Below are 17,178 nucleotides of genomic sequence, written 5' to 3'. Positions count from 1 at the left end.
AGCAGCGTGCACCGCGGGGCGGGGGGCAGGGGGGCAGTCACTGCCTGTTACAAAGCCAAAAGCACCACAACAACGGAACAAACAGCGGCCCTGGCAGAGAGAGGAGGTGCTCACTGCTGTGCGTCCATCCTGCTGTGCGTCCATCCTGCTGTTTCTCGCCTTGCTACTCTGTAAAGCATCTTTGTGACAGTTCTCTGTAAAAAGCGCTGTACTAATAACATTGAATTGAATCTTCCGTGTCCGTTCGTTACACACACACACACACACACACTAAGGGGGGGGGGGTATGAGGAGAGCTCCTGCTTAGCAACCAAAAAATGACATCACCAGTGGGGGAAAAAAAATACAAAAACATATTTAAAAAAAATAATTATTACTGACAAGGGATCCACTTACCTCTCACAAGCTTGCCAAGATTAAAGAGAGACCGTGCTGCATTTAATCAATTTCTCTTTGCGTAAAGTGTTTCAGAACCGGCAGCCAGGAGTAAAACAGACCTTCCCAGATGAATCATTATGAAAAACAAATGCATTAAAGCATTAACAATCCCCCCCTGGCAGTGAGCGGAGGAAACCTGCTCTTTTGTGCTCTCACAGCTTCTCAGGAGCTGGCTGGATCACAGACTTTACTTCCTGTGAGGAGTGAAGAACGGCTTAAACCTGCACACGCGCGCGCTCCTGAGTCGCTGTGGATAAGAGCGTCCGCTAAACACGCTAACGCAAACCTAAACCAACCCAGCAGCGTAGCGTAGCATGGTGTAGCGTAGCATAGCGTAGCATGGTGTAGCGTAGCGTAGCATGGTGTAGCATGGTGTAGCGTAGCGTGGTGTAGCATGGTGTAGCGTAGCGTAGCATAGCATGGCGTAGCGTAGCATGGTGTAGCGTAGCATAGCGTGGCGTAGCATAGTGTAGCGTAGCATAGCGTAGCGTGGCGTAGCGTACAGGGCATGAGCAGGGCGGGTTACCTTTGGCGGGGTTGACGGGGATGCCGGACCGGTAGAGCCGCTCCTCGTCGCGCCAGTCCTGGTTGCGCAGCAGGGTCTTGGCGGCGTGCAGCAGGAGCAGGGCGGCGGTGGCGAGCAGCAGCAGGCCCCGCCCCCGGCCCCGCCCGCGCAGGCGCAGGCTCAGCGAGCGCAGCCCCACGGTCAGCAGCAGGCAGAAGCCCATGCTGGGGATGTACAGGATGCGCTCGGCCATCACGAAGCCCACGTAGAACAGGAGGTTGGAGGCGGGCAGGAAGGGGATGCACAGCAGGCTCAGGGAGAACACCGCCATGTTCCCGGTGGCGGGCAGCGAGGGTCGCCGCGGCGCCGCCGGCCCGCGGGCCTCCGTGCCGTTCTGGGCGCCCGTCGGCTCCGGGGGGGCGTGGCAGGCATGCCCGTTGGCGCTGGGCTTCCCGTTGGTCACATGGGCGGTCGCATGGGCCTTCCCGTTGGCCTCGCCCACCGCGGCCGGGTCCCGCAGGCCCGCCCATGCCAGGAGCAGGAACCCGCAGTAGAAGGCCAGAGTGTGCAGGTTCCTCCAATCAGAGAGCGAGCTCAGCAGGGGCAGGGCGTCCATGGACCAATCGAAGCTCAGCGTGCTGGGGCACAGGAGCAGCCACAGGTTGGCGGCGGGCAGGTACAGGAAGGTGAGCGTCCGGGTGAGGAGGCTTGGCGAGTCTGCCGCTGGGTTGTCTGAGTTGGAGAAGCTGGGCGGTTTGTTCCCCATCCAGTACAGCCGGAGCGCCAGGAGAACAGCGCCCCAAGTGGCCAGCAAGCTCACGCGCAGGACCAAGCTCGTGTTCTTCCTCTGCAAGGCAAAAGCAGACGACCACAGGTCGAGCACACAGGTACAACTATTACACACAACCACAAAGACAATGCAGACATCCTGTTCAGTTCATCCTGGTCTGCGATTTTCTCTTTTTCCCCAGAGGAAGACTGTTTAATCTGGACCAGGTTCTTAAATTTCCATTCCTGAAGATGAACTTGGATGGAAGAAGCCAAAACGAGAGGAAAGAAGCATAAAGCCCTATGAATGCAACTCAGAACACAAAGTTTCATTCATTCATGCTCAGCTTGGCCCGCAGAGTGTTTTATAGAGTACAGTAACTGGCAAGCCCGTTAAAGAGAGCAACCACACAGGCCAGAAATAATAATGAAGGCCCGTTGCCTAGCGCTCGGGGAGCCAGAAGCCGCAGATGAGTCATGCGTGTGAGTAAAGACCCGCACAGACATTAGACATCATTTATTCAACATTAGCACCTTCTCACTTCAGGCTCAAACGCACCGGTTTGGGCAGAGTTTTTATGGTTCTCACTGACGAAAGCCAAGGGTGATCTTTTTCACTGAAAGCACTGCGCGTTGACCAGGGGCAGCGGAATTAAAAAAACTAAAAAAAAAAAGCTCAAATGCTCCAGTGAATACATTTAAACCATTTACTTTCCAACAGGTCAATGTTCAGATGCATAAAAAAGGTTAACAAAAACATGTATTTCTGAAACGGATCTGAGAACTGCATTTATTATCCGTCATTAAAAACGGCCAGTAAAGTTTGATATTTTCCTGCTCGGAGTGGAAGTGAGGTTCTGCTGATGGGGGGGGGGGGGGATGCTGAGAGGCAGCAGAAGGTTCGATTTAAAAAATAGATTTAAAAACATTAATAAACTTTGAGATGCAAGTTAGGTGCATCAACAGTCAATCAGTATTACAGCGCAACTTGAAGTGCAGCTACTGCAAACTACAAAACCCAACATCCATGTTGCACACAGCCATTACTCCAATTAGTTACCCTAAATTAATTTACCCTGAACAGAAGTACACATTTCTAAAGGGATGTGTGCACTCTGAATAAACTAGAAACATAAACAAGGTATGGAATTACTATTTTCTGATGACTGCATTCCAGAATACTGGAAAAAGATTTCTGGACAGTCAAAGGGAACGCCTCTAACTCACTGCTCGAAGGAAAGCCCATATTTCAGAATTTCTTGTTTTTGTTCCCAGCTTTTCTTCTTTGTGGAGGAACCATTTTTTTCAGTTTCGTTTATATCTGGGTAACAACTAGCAGTACAAGGTGTGACTGCTCTACGTAACACTGATTTTGATACATTATTTTATATAATATTTGTTAGAAAGTATTGAGCTTTGATATCCTGCAAACCTTCTACAATTTCCCAGCCAGCCAGACTGTAATAACCTGCAGCAAAGCGGTTTAATAAGTTTAAATTAAAGTAATTAAAATATTCATTATTAATTAAAACAGGAATTAAAATATTCCTGCAGCACATTAACATGATTAAAACTGCAATTAATCACAATTCAAAAAAGCCTTAACCACACTACATATGTAATATGATTCATCATATTTAATACCACTCTAATCAAATCTCTCCCCCCCCCAAACACAAAAAAGCACATGCACAAGCATACAGGTGTTTACATAACTGCAGATTGATAAAGATTAATATCTTGTGACATTGAGAATTAAGATAATAAAAAAACAAAAAAGGACATTAATTATTAGTGTGGATTTTACACTTGGATTTGGTTTTTAACATACCCCGTGTCAGTGATTTAGTCAGGCTGCACAGGGACTCAGACTAAAGACAGGCCAGCCCACTGTCAGGCTGCTCCCTCCCCAGGCTGCCCACCCACCCAGGGCAGAGGGGGAATTAACAGCGGTATTGCAGCACGGTGAAAACAGCTCCAGCACGGGGGGGGGGGGGGGGGGGGGGGTCTGACACAGCCCAGGCCTGGGACAGAGACCTGCTCAGAATCAGGCCAGGTGCTTAGCTCTACCCCACACGCATACGCGCTTTATATTTCCCTTTTAAAGACCTCAGTAGCTTTACTTTGATTTTCAGATTTCCCGATCCCTTTCTAATCTTATGAAAGCACATGATAAAGCACCCCTAGAAAAAGCCCCCTCTACTGAGAGGGCGAGGGCTATGGGCCTCAAACGAAATCATTTCAAGAATTTGGGTCCACTGGAAACTATGGAGGCTCAGGCCAGGCTTCGAATTCAACTTTTTTTTTAATTTTAATTTTATTCATTTTTATAGCATTGGACAGTAGTCCAGCATGCTAATAAAAAACAATTATTATAAATCACACGCTGTGACAAAGACAGTCAGAAAAGAAGAGCAGTTAACACAGGCGATAAAATAAAACTGCTCAACAAGGTAAAATACGAGATGCTATATGAAATACTGTCCTTTATAAAATATTTTATTACCCTGAAAGTCTCATATTACAGGACATAAATCTTTATCAATCTGCAGTTATGAGGAGCAGTTAAGAATGATCAGGATGAAATCTGGAGCTGCATGTATGGTGGAGATGCGTTTAGGGTCTGCAAGCCGACCGTGAGGGCCCGGCAGGGTTAGGAGACCACCCACCCGCTGCAAGGGAGACCACATCAGGCGATAAGAGCACCGGGCACACGCCCAAAACTCACTCAGTGCCCATCCCACACCCGGCCTCGCCCGCAGGTTGTTTATCTCCACACCTGCGTCCGGGTGTTTTACAGACCCCCGTGGATTACCGCCTCTCAAATGAATTACTAAAACAAAAACAGACCTTTCCACAAGACGACTACATATACACACTCACACACACATATATACACACACACACCCAAAAGAAGACCTCGCACTCTCACTCTCAACGTGTGAGTCTGCGCTGCTGGCCTGGCCTGCGTCAGGAGCGTACTCGCGCCTCTGCGGCCCTCTGACAGCGCACTGGCCTCCAGACGCACAGAAGACGCACAAGGGCGCATTCAGGGGCCGCGGCTTACGGGAAGCCCCAATCCCATTATCTCACAAGTAAACAAATAAGAGCCTCCTCCTGAAGCCCTCCTGGCGCACGCGGCCCGCGCTCTGACGCATGCGTCTCATTAAGGACCCCGCCAGGGGGCCGCTTTCGGCCCCAGGAATGCGGGCTTTGTCCATAATCCACTTTAGCCTGAAATAAGTGGTTTAATACAATCCTACCAGGCGGCCTGCAGGGTACTTCTTTCTCTTTGTTCAAATCAGTTTAGAACTGAAACACTTTAGCCTTTATGAATCGGACATGTGGATAAAATCTCCATGGAGACCGAGCGGACCAATTAGAGAAGCTCTTTTTTTGTTCGCGGAACACAATTCTTCCAGACTAATTAGGGTGGCGGTCTTTGTCGGCAGAATTCCATTCTCCCGGACGCTCTAGGTGGAAATCCACAGGAGGGAAATCAAATAAGACAGGCTTCAGAACAACGATTCAAAACCAAGAAAAGAAAAAAAAAAAAAAAAAACATCTGGTGCTTGCTGAACAGTTTAACTTCATGCAGTTACTCACAGTTGCCTTAAGTCCTGGGATTGTTTCACACTACTGTACTTCTAACTGCCTGTCCAAACTAAATAGGTTAATCGAGCTGACTTTTCATATTAGTTTGCATAATTTCAAATTAATCTGAATACGAATAACTCATTTTTTATCATTTTCTCATCTCTGTCCTCTGTTCTGCATCATCATCACTGTTAGTTGGAAACTGCTTTGAAAATCAAACACATAAGAACATCCTAAATTAAGTTCACTGTTAAAAGTTCATTTTTAAGCAAGCTAAAGATTTAACCACACTTTTCATTTGAAGCAGTGATTAACTCTGCTATTACACATGCTGCTACAGGATAAGCATAATGTAAATAGACTCTTAAATAGTTTCACTGATAAGGTCCATTAAACACAATCCCAAACCAGACAATTTAATGCATCACCATAGACAGAAATTCCAGAACAAACCTCCATAAGATTTCCAGCTGCTCTAAGACAGACTTTCCTAGCATTGAGCAGCATGTTTAAACCCTGTCTTAGAGTTTCAGACCCATGGACAAAGCTAACCCACCTGAGCTTCAGCACCACGGACAGAGTTACCCACCTGAGCTTCAGCACCACGGACAGAGTTAATCTCACCTGAGTTTCAGCACCACGGACAAAGCTAACCCACCTGAGCTTCAGCACCACGGACAGAGTTAATCTCACCTGAGCTTCAGCACCACGGACAAAGCTAACCCACCTGAGCTTCAGCACCACGGACAGAGTTAACCTCACCTGAGTTTCAGCACCACGGACAGAGTTAATCTCACCTGAGTTTCAGCACCACGGACAGAGTTAATCTCACCTGAGCTTCAGCACCACGGACAAAGCTAACCCACCTGAGCTTCAGCACCACGGACAGAGTTAACCTCACCTGAGTTTCAGACCCATGGACAGAGTTAACCTCAGCTGTATTTCATGGATAGATTAACTGAATTTTTCATGCCATGAAACATACAATGACGCCAAAAAAGTGCCCATCTAACAAAGACTATGGATAAATCACTTAATCGTATTCTTTTCTTATTCCACACCAGTCAGTGTAATTATGCATGAACTGGATGCACTCAGCAGTCACCGGGCAAAGGAATCTTGAAGGTCAGAGGTCAGATGCCGGTAGTTACTGCTATGCAGGAATGAGTCTTGTGTCTGGGGTGAATAAGAGTGTAAACGGAATGGCTCCTTAAAATAAAAGAACATGAACCGTAGCCGAGTAACACGTCCCCAAATGAAAGTTAATTTTTCAGTGCCTCTTTTTTTAGTACCTCTCATACAGGCTCTACAAGGAGAATAAGTCACATAAGGAAACGTCTCCATCATGAATCAAATCATCACAGCACTTAAAACACACGCGCACACACAGGCGCACACACACACACTCACTCTCACACACACACACACACCCTCAAACGGAGGCACACACACGCACGCACATGCACTTAAAACCTCACAACTGTCACCAAAAGGCACTCTGGGATATCTTTATGGGAGAGAATGGAGAGCCCCAGAGGGGCACTGGGGGGAGGAATGCTGGACCCATGTGGGGGGGCCACACTGAACAGGGCATGCTCATTACAGCATCACTGGGCCCCTTCCGCACAAATATAAAACTTCCACATAATTAATGAGCCAATACTCCCAGCTTTTCCGGTCATAGGTAAACACGGGGTGGAGGTAAAGGCAGATTTAGGACGGGTGCGCTGGGGTTTCTGAGGAAAACCGAAGAACCGAAGAAAACTGAAGAGAAAGAAGGGGGTTCAAGTAAGGAAAGGGTTAACAATGGACACGGGGGGTTGGGGTTATCCCAAGTTTATTTGCCACAGTGCAACAGACTTAACTTCCTATTTTATCCAATTTCCGTTTTTATAACTAATGTTAAATTCTAAATCTGCTTTTGATTATACTTATTTTTAGCATGGCTGTACCTTACCAACAAGCTGCATCTTAATTTATTCTGATACAGATTGAGATTAAATGCTGAAGAGTTATAAAAACACTTTCATCTACTCTCACATTACAGGCGTTTAGTGTCCCCTATGGAGATGGAATATACTATTAAATTAAAAAATTTAAATAAAACTGAAATAAATTGTGGAAATTGTTCACAATAATTTATAAAAATAACTGATAACATAATTAACATTCAGCATATATTCAGTATGTTCCCCAGATCACACTGCAGTGCATGAATGTCCCTGTAGAAAATTCTGAACAGACTGAACTTTTCCATAAATGAGGAACTACAGCACCCCAGATCAGCATCATTCCGTTCAGGCATTGAGCAGAAACACGTCTTTATAAAGAGAATCTATCCGTACAACTAGATATTTACAGAAGCAGTTCAGGATCTCCTTGGTTTATGGGTAAAAATGGCTGTGCCCCACTTGGGAATCGAACTCGCAACCTTTGAGTTACAACCCCTGACCAATGTGTTACAGCACAAGCTCTCGGGTACATTATTTAATCGCACCGTAAACAAGTTTTAACGAGGGTTCTGTGACTTCTGACTGGTCGATGCCACCGAGCATAAAACTGTTCTGCTAAAAGATTGCCGCTGTAACCCAAATTATGGCCCAAATTCCCTGTTGTTTTTACTACAAACATGGTGGGCAAAGACGTGGAAAAGGTCAGTGTGTTTGGGTAGCAGAGTTTATTAAAACAGTTCTCACAGCAAACGCGGTGCCTTTGAGGTTTCACAGAAGAAGAAACGAGGGGAGAAGCTAAGAGAAAACATCCCTGGAACAGACATATTGCCCCCAGACACCCATAAAATCCTCTAATAGATTCAGGAAGACCAACAGCCAAAGGGGCTGGAAACTCCCAGCAAAGCCAGCAAGGGCTGATGCACTTCAGAGTCTCACGCACACACACACACACACTCAAAACACACACACAGACACACCCACGCACTCAAAACACACACACACACACACATGCACGCGCACACACACACTCACTCGCACGCACACACACACACACACACACACACACACATGCACGCACACACACTCACTCGCACGCACGCACGCCCACACACACACCCACGCACTCAAAACACACACACACACACACACCCACGCACTCAAAACACACACACTCTCTCTGAGGGAGCAGGCAGCAGCACTCACCTTGCGCAGCAGGTGGATGAGCGGTCGGAGGCGGAGCCTGTGGCAGATGAAGAGGTCGTAGGCGGCGGCCACGCCCAGCACGGTCACACCCTGCTCCTTCCACAGCATGCTGCAGGCAGCCAGCAACAGGCTGGCCAGGAGCCACGCCCAGCAGCGGGCGGGGGCGGGGCCAGGCCCGAAGGCGCAGTGCCGCGCGTAGCACAGCAGAGACAGCAGGAAGAAGAGCCCCGCCCCCAGGTCGGCCCGCCCCACCACGCCCGCCACCGCCTCCGTGTGCACGGGGTGCGCGGCGAAGAGCAGCCCGGCGGCCAGCGCCCAGCGCCCGCCCCCCAGGAGCAGGCGGGACAGGCGGGCGAACAGCCCGGTCACGGCTGCGTGCAGGCTCACGTTGACCAGGTGGTACCCCCAGGGCTGCAGCCCGCCCAGCGCGTGGTTCAGCCGAAAGGACAGCGTGCACAGCGGCCGGTACGACTTGTGGCTGCCGCTGTGCGTCAGCAGCGTGCCCCAGAAGTCGTCGTAGAAGATGTTGATCCAGGGGGTCTCCGGGAGCAGGTCCTGGTTGGTCTTGATCACACGGCTTGGGGGTGGGGGGGGGGGAGCGGGGGGGTCAGAGAGAGGCACACCAGGTTAGGACATTTCACACCAAATGAAAGCACAGCTGAAAATAAGGCTCAAGTTAATGGAATGATGTCCAGACGAGCACCCCGCTGACTGCACTGAACCCACCACCTCCGAACGGCATTGTGAGCCATTCTATTTAAATCAGAGCTAGAATACATGCCTGCTTGCATCATGTATAAATACAAGATGGTGGCTATTATGAGACCACAAGAACCTACAAATAATTTACAGAAAAAAAAACACCTTGCAAGTAAATATGCTGACATGGTATCCATGACGACCTGGCTGTCATATTGCATCTCATTTCCCCTACTCCATTTAGCTAGACGCCTCTCACACACACACACACACACACACACACACACTCGCAGCTTCACAAGTTAAACTGTCTGAACTCTGTTGTTAATGAGACCAAGGTGACAAGAAAACAGCAGGAAAGATCACCTCATGCTTTTCGGCAGTGTGAAAATCACTCACCCACGCATCCAGGCTGTACAACAATGCCATTTCTTTGGCTTTATTTTTTAGTAACACAGGCCTACACGTACCAGAGGCTGAATAGACTTCCTGGGCCTTTTATAACCCCACAGGCCTGAGCCACAACCTCCAAATCAACTGACCGTGGAACCAGATATGCATACATATTTTGGTTTGGACTGTTTGCACACATCCCAGCTCTTTAATTCTGTCCGTGGGCTTGAGTGAGTTCACACTTGCTCAGGCTGCGAGGAGTTTATTTTCACCGGGCGTCAGCATGCGACCGACGGCAGGGCCGAACATTAGGGTGCCATTACGAGCTGCGAGCAGCGGGGGGCGTGCGACTAAAACTGCCGTGCTCGTGAGGAGAGCTGCGATATCACACAGGGAGCGCCAGGCTGCGTTTACACCCAAGGGCCCTCAGATTAAAACACCACTCGCACGAAACACCTACAACCGCAGAGCATACCGATTACTTCAGCCTCAAAATGTCCAATAGCAACAGGAACCATTACATTAATAGCAGAATCTTCTAAGCAATACCATATTTAAAAAAAAATGTTTTTATTCCTTTTAGGAGAAAGACCCTTGTTTCAATTGAGGCAAGATCTTATATTTCATTCTTTTTTGGAAAAAAAAACAAAAAAAAAAACATCCTTGTTTCAATTTAGGTATTAATATGCTTTTGGGACTTTTCCCTTTTTCCACAGAATAGGTACAACTGAGCACCTCCAGTTTAGGCACCAAGGAAAACAAAGCATGCAGCCAGTTCAGGTAAGAGCCAAGACTGGAAACAACACTTCTCTCTGTTATTCTGTCTCAGATATTATATCACATTTCTAGGAAAGCTGCTCTTGTGTCCAATGCCACTTCACGCTGGATTGAGAGACTCTGTGGTTCCAGGTATGGGAGACAAAGTTGGGTCAAATAATCCCGTTTTAAAAGACTTAACCCTTTAGACACCACAAAAATCCCTTGGAGAGGACTGGAATTGCTTCACAGAAACATCTTAGAGATGTAATCAGAGCTACAGGCCCTGTGTGCTGGATGTATATTTGACGCACGTTTGGTGGCGGTTCAGTGCACGTCTGGTGAATGTTTGTATGCACTTAGTGTGTGTTCGATGAGTGTTTGGCATGTGCTCAGTACCTGCTCAGTATGTGGTGTGTGTTCAGAGCAAGCAGCCAAAGCCGGGCTGCGTTTCTGAAGCTCGCTTCCTCGTCTTGTTGCGAGCCGAGAGCAGCCCAGTGAGAGCAGTCACACGGGAGGAGGGCGGGGGATGACGCGTCCTCCTCACACCCCAGCTGTGACTAACTGCCCCCGCGGCTCCTGGCCCCGCTGCCCAGAAACGGACGACGCACGTTGCCGTGATACGGACAGCGCGTTGCCGTGATACAGGCACCGCGCGGCGCGGATAAGCCTGTGACCTCACCGCTAACGTTCCTGCAAACAAACGAGCCGTCTGGGCCTGGGAAGGCTGAAGGCTGTAAGGGTTCCCTCTCCCTTCCCCTGGAGGGGATGCTGAGGGAGCTAATCAGAGCATTAAACGCTTTTAATGAAACAGCTGTTTGGCTCGCGGTTTTAACTATCAGAGTTTTATTATACAGCCCTCGTTTGGAGCATTGATCTGAGTAAAAATAAAAACAGAAATAGACCAGGGGTAATAGACACGGTTAGATAAGACACTTAAAATGCAAATGACTTCAGGAAGTCGAGCAAATATTCATTAACTTCCAGAAACGAGCTGCAGTGAATTAATTATTAATCCTCACAAGAATTAATGAGTTACAAAATCCATATTAGGCATCTATGAGACTAACATTAATTTTTTTAAACAGCCTAGTTTACACAGGACTGATGGCTCATTTCAGCAGAACAGATAGACTTCCCCCCCCCCCCCCCCCCCCCCCAGAGTGATTAGTTTAAATTTCAATTCCTCACCCAAGTTTGGCTGAATTTGAATACGGCAGAACCACAATCCCAGCGATTTTTGAATGCGTGTCAGTGGGGGGAAAAGGGTGCATGCTGGGAAACGAAGTCTCTGGCAGACGGGCAAAAACGTGACCCTTGCTCTGCCAAGCCCGGCCACAGCTTCGCTCCCATGTCCCACAATCCTCGCTGCCACACCACCACTGTACGTGCGGCGCTCCTTCTGTGGTCTTGGGTGCCGGCCAATCGGCTTCGCACAAAAGTCTTCTGCGCCTGTCCACGCCCCCCCTAAGCCTGCCAGCAGCACAATAAAGAAGAAAAATCCAACCCCCCCCCCCCCCCGACTCTCCCCCCCCCCTGTGGCATTTTTATCACCGGATTTCACATTTCATTATTATTATTAAGATTATTATTCTTCACACAGAGCCCTGCAGTTTCATACTTTCATTGACGTCCCAAGAACAATGGGCAGTGGAAGCCCTTCACTGGGCTCTCTGGGGGGGGGGGGGGGGGGGGGGGGGGGGGGGGCACTGAAAGGAAATGCACATTCATTACAGCCCCCTCCCCTCCCACCCCCACCCCGGGCCCCCACCCCTGTGAAAGGGCCTAAAAGAAAAGGGCGCTGCAGTGGGGCATTGTGACAGAGGGGGCCGGGAACAGGGCCAGGGTGGGACGCCCCTCTGAGGAGAGATTTAAACCCATCACGGCTGAAGCAGGTATATGGCTCCGCCCCTCTGCTGTGCGGTCACCACGGCAACGCCAGCTCATTCAACCCTCCCGCTCACTTACAAACGGAATATTCTGGAAAACAGTGAACTAAAATACACTATCAATATATGGCAGCAGCCCAATATGGAGAAATGTATTGGTACATTAAGATGCTGTAATATGCATTTTTTTAAATGCACTGTAATATATCTCTTTGAAATGCCCTGCTTTTCTAATCTGCTGTCACTGGGTAATTGCATTTAAAGATGTTACTGTGTGTGTTTAAGGGCCTACTCCCAAGGGCCTGTTCTCTGCAGTCTGATGTAATCTGATCTGATCAATAAGTCACACGCGGGAGACTGAAGACTAAAAGGCACACTTACGGGACTGATGGGGAAAACAGGAGAGGCTGTGATGTGTTCCGCACGTCGACGACAGGGCCCTAAAAGCGCCATTTAACAAGGTACAGCAGGCGCACACGCGCACACGCACGCGCACACGCGCACGCGCACGCACGCACACACGCACGCGCGAGCGCACACACACACGCTAGCCCACACCAGCTACAGCCAGAGAAACACCAGCTCTTCCCATTGGATGGAACAATCGTGAGAAACAACGGCGGCGTCTGGCCAATGAGGTCCCAGATGTGAGGTCACAATACGGCACGCTGTCACATCCCCACCCCAACCCCTCCCACCCAGACACCGCAGCGCGACCTGCTTCCCCAGCCAGAGAGGAAAGGCTGGCACACAGAGCCAGAAATCAGGTCTCAAACCCAATCACACGGGCCACTTTCTCCAGAGAGGTTTGGCACACAAATGCCAAACCTCTGCATTCTGGCTCTCACATTTGCAGCATTCTGTCTGCAAATATGCAGACCTAAAAAATTTAGATAAATATGAAATTAAGTATATTTGAAAATATCTGAAAGCAGAAATAATTTGTACATTGGCCATGCAACATTATATTTATTGTAGTAAAAACACAAGAAAACACACTTATACAGCCTCATTGGCCAATCAACATTCTCATGAATATCACCACCAAAAGAAATAAGTTACCTTAATTTAGCTAAATATTAAGAGCACAGCACTAATGGCTAGCCCAGACTGCATGTGAGTCTTAAACTAGCAGATCATGCTGGAACACTGGAGGTCTCAGCCTGTGATAGGTCAGGTCAGCGGCCGCTCTCACTGAAGACCCAGCCGCCCCGCTACAGACGCCGTGAAATCGGCATTGTGGGAGCGGAGCAGCGGCCTAATCCTTCTGACAACAAGTCATTAACCAGACAACAGTCAGGGCCCGCGGTAAACAATCTAAACAGTAGTGTGTGCAGCCATTAGGACCCCCACACCAGTCCACCACCCTACACAAGCAGGGGGAAGGACACGGACCTGTGACTGGACTGGGCCCTGTGAAAGACCTGGATCTTTGTCCTTCACATAAAGCCACAGTCATTAAAAAGCCCTGACTGTCAGTCACATTACACAGCCTTAATACACTGTCATTCACAGGAGTGTGAAAAAGACTCTGATGTCCCAGGGGAATCATGTCTGGTAATCATGAGAATTATACTCCATTAGAGAGCACATGAAGCCTCATCCTGCAGCCAATAACAACCCCAGCAGAGTCCTCTCCAGCAACCACTTCATCTTTCATAATGACAGCAAAAATTATTACAAACCTGTCAAAGCCAAAACAACCATAATGCAATGGCATCTGAATAACCACTTTTCTCCACTGATGAAATCATAATTTATCATTACAGCTTCCCTGGGTCTTGTTCCTACATTAAATCACAATAAAGATTCATTATGAAGCATTGGCATTCTAGACTAAACACAGATTTCAGCAATACACACGTAATTGCCAGAAGACTCAGACACAGCCTTTTTCACATTAAGTCATTTTGATCATTGCTGTTTGATGACAAAATATCCCCATGTCATCTCATATGAAACTAATTAAAGGGAGGTCACAGTCTTCCAGCTTTTGAGGCACTGAAGGAAAGCCGAACTGATTAAATTCTGGGGGAAGGGGAGGTGACCCCAGGTAGGAGTCTTTGAAGAGCCCAGGCTCATAGATACAGGTGCCTTAAAGCATGCACAGGAATCCAGCGTGTAATAAGCCTCAGATTATACACCAGGGCTTCATTTTAATTCCATGGTGGATAATCAAAGTGGGGGGGGGGGGATCTGGTGTACGGGACAGCTCGCTGACCCCATTTTAGTCAGAGGGTGACAGAGACACAGAGAGCCTCCAGTACGATAGCCCCAGTTGTGTTTTGGGTGGTGTGTTTAATCAAGGCGGTTTATTTTAAAATGAAAACCCTGTGTTCATTAGTTTAAAGCCGCAGTCTGGAAGCCAGAGAAGGGGCAGCAGGAAGGGAAGTGTTGTATTTCTAGGGTCAAAGGGCACGGCCCTGTTGTCACTCCCAGCCCGGCTGCATGTAACGAACTGGCTGTTTTAAAAAAACCAGGTGAGAAAAGCAATTAGAGACCCTGCTGTGTGAGGGGACTCAGGGTCATGCCCCAACATTACAGCTCATAAACCCGCACTTCTGGGGCTGCTGTACCCCTCACCTCACTCACTCAACCACTCTCACTCCTTCACTCCCTCTCTCACTCCTTCGCTCCCTCTCTCACCCACTCACTCGCTCCTTCCACCTCTCTCTCACTTCATGAACTTTCTGACCCACTCTCCCTTTCCTCTGCTTCACATGCACTCCCTCCCTCCTCTCTCCTGCACTCTCTCCCTCCTCTCTCTCTCTGTGGTCTGGGTGACCTGTTACCCAGGCTGCAGGGTCCGGTGGTTCCTCAGCTTCCCCTCCGTACGGCTGCGAGCCAGAACCACTTCCTGCTCCACCAGATAAGGCCGTCCCAATTGGCTGTTTGTTAAGATAGTCAGGGCCAATGAGGAACAGAGACGGAGAAGACAAACAGAGCACAGAGCACCACTCAGCTGTGGAAGTCTTAATCCAGCTCAAGGCCCACTAATCGAGTATGAAATTGGTCCGGAGGGAAAAGTCATGAATTAACGGTCAGCCGAGCAAGACTGAGATACCGAAACACAGGAAGTCTGCATTTAACCACCGGGCAGTCATCGCTAATCGCAAACAGGCTGCTACATTTTTCCATTAAAATCCATCCACTAAATCATATCATTTCAGCATGATTGCTAGAAATGATGCTCGTAAATTTACGTGATGGTCGATGACAGGAGAACTACCGAGAACGAAGAACCAGAGAGAAAAATCAGGACGGAATATCCGAGCGGCCTCACCTTAAAAACAAGCCCCCTCTCCTCCTGAGCCAAAGCAAACTACATCTCCAAGAGCCCAACAGCCTCATAAACGCATCGCTGACCCCAACAAACCACTCAATTCCACATGCTGTCACTCAGACTTTTAGGGAAAGGGCTCGTTTGCAATTCAACTTTTACAGACTCAAATCTCTTTTACAGACACACAAGCTTACTGGCTCACGGTCCACTATCTGTGAGATATGCAACACATGGCCACTTTATGAACTGCCACACAGCCCCACAAAATGTAGAAAGTGGGAGGAAATTTCATTAAGCAAATTTCTTGTATTCGGCATCGTATTTCCTCTTCTCCTTAAACAATGAACTCCTCTTTATTAACCCCTATGAAGTGTAGGTTTTATCCAACACTCCATGTCAGCATTCTAGAACTCCGATCAACCACCAGGAGTGATGGTGACATCAGCATTAGAATGTTTAGCGAATCGCATTCTAATCACATTCTGTTTGCGATCTCACACCTTGCAGGGTTAATGCGGAAATGAGCCAGGGATCAGCAGTCACACGGAGAGAATTTCCCAGAATGTCCTGCCTTTGACGCCCTGGGGCCGTTTCCCCAGTAACCGCAGAGCTACGGGGAGCACAGGCCTGTGATATACGCAGGCCAGTCTGGACCCTGAAAGAGGTTCCACCTCAATCACACCCCCGCCCCCCTGTTCATCATTTCCACACCAGTGTCCAGGGAATGCCCTCAGTATTGGCTCATCTTGTTTTAAAAAACAGAACAGGTCAATGGCTTCTTAATACAGTGACTATGATGGAATCAAATTCACACATACATGATGTTATACGTGTTCTTTACGTGTTTTCATTGTAAAATGTTTCATTGTAATGAGTTTTAGATAAATTTGACCACCATCAATTAACCACACCACTGTCCCCGGTTTCAATGCTAAGCAGGTTTTACATTCAGTAAAATCAGCTGAGCATTAAACAGCCCATAAGACACCCCCCCCCCCCCCCCCCAGGTATGAGAACACAGCCAGCACGCCGACCCCCAGCACGATGGAACAGGCTTTTCTGACCTCCACTGTGTTCAGTCATTAGTGAGAAGAACACCTGCGCAGAACCACATGGACTGACAGAGCTAACAAACACAGGAACATAAGTGCATCATGGTAAAGCCCAACAGCCTTGACCCCTTCGATCAAAACCACACCCGCCATTAACGGCAGAGGTCAGCTAATCTGTCTCTTATCCCCTCCCCCTCTTCCTCCTCCTCCTCGTGAAGAGTCTGAGAGTGGACTGCAGAGTTAATCTCTTCTGCTGCAGAACCTTTTAGAGCCCAAAGGCTCTCCATCAGGATTACTGTCCAAGGTCAGGTGGAGGAGGGCATCTGACCTTGGACAGCGCAGCACAGAATAATGGACCCTGTGTCCAGCAACCACCATCTAGCATGTTAAAGGCTACCTTAGCCCGGACATCTTCAAATAACTATTAGTACAGCATTGACAGAGCAATTATTCAGCCACTGCTCTGGTCTGGAGCAGCCTAGAGGAGGAAGTGCACTGAATCACACAAAAGGTTTCCATAAAACCAAAGTCACCAGAGAAGAGAAGAGCCAGATCTGATGGACACATCATTCTAATTATTATTATTATTATTATTATTATTATTATTATTAATAATAAAATGAGAACAGGGTGACAAAACCAC

At 48.2% G+C, this 17,178-nt stretch overlaps 1 protein-coding gene across 2 annotated transcripts in view; it reads right to left on the bottom strand.

The window, feature by feature from the left end:
* Window positions 1-17,178, bottom strand: part of LOC118219125 (protein O-mannosyl-transferase TMTC2-like) — a 45,627-nt gene that overhangs the window by 14,319 nt on the left and 14,130 nt on the right. For both annotated transcript variants that reach the window (XM_035402040.1, XM_035402041.1), the window contains exons 2-3: window positions 8,464-9,040; window positions 965-1,790 (exon numbers count right to left, since the gene is read on the bottom strand). In XM_035402040.1, the coding sequence (XP_035257931.1) occupies window positions 965-1,790; window positions 8,464-9,040 (1,403 nt within the window). The remainder of the gene's footprint in view (window positions 1-964; window positions 1,791-8,463; window positions 9,041-17,178) is intronic.

The sequence above is a fragment of the Anguilla anguilla genome, chromosome 19, assembly GCF_013347855.1.
Source record: "Anguilla anguilla isolate fAngAng1 chromosome 19, fAngAng1.pri, whole genome shotgun sequence".
NCBI classification, from domain to species: domain Eukaryota; kingdom Metazoa; phylum Chordata; class Actinopteri; order Anguilliformes; family Anguillidae; genus Anguilla; species Anguilla anguilla.
The sequence above is the reverse complement of the archived record's forward strand: the minus strand, read 5'-3'. Positions and strand labels throughout refer to the sequence as shown.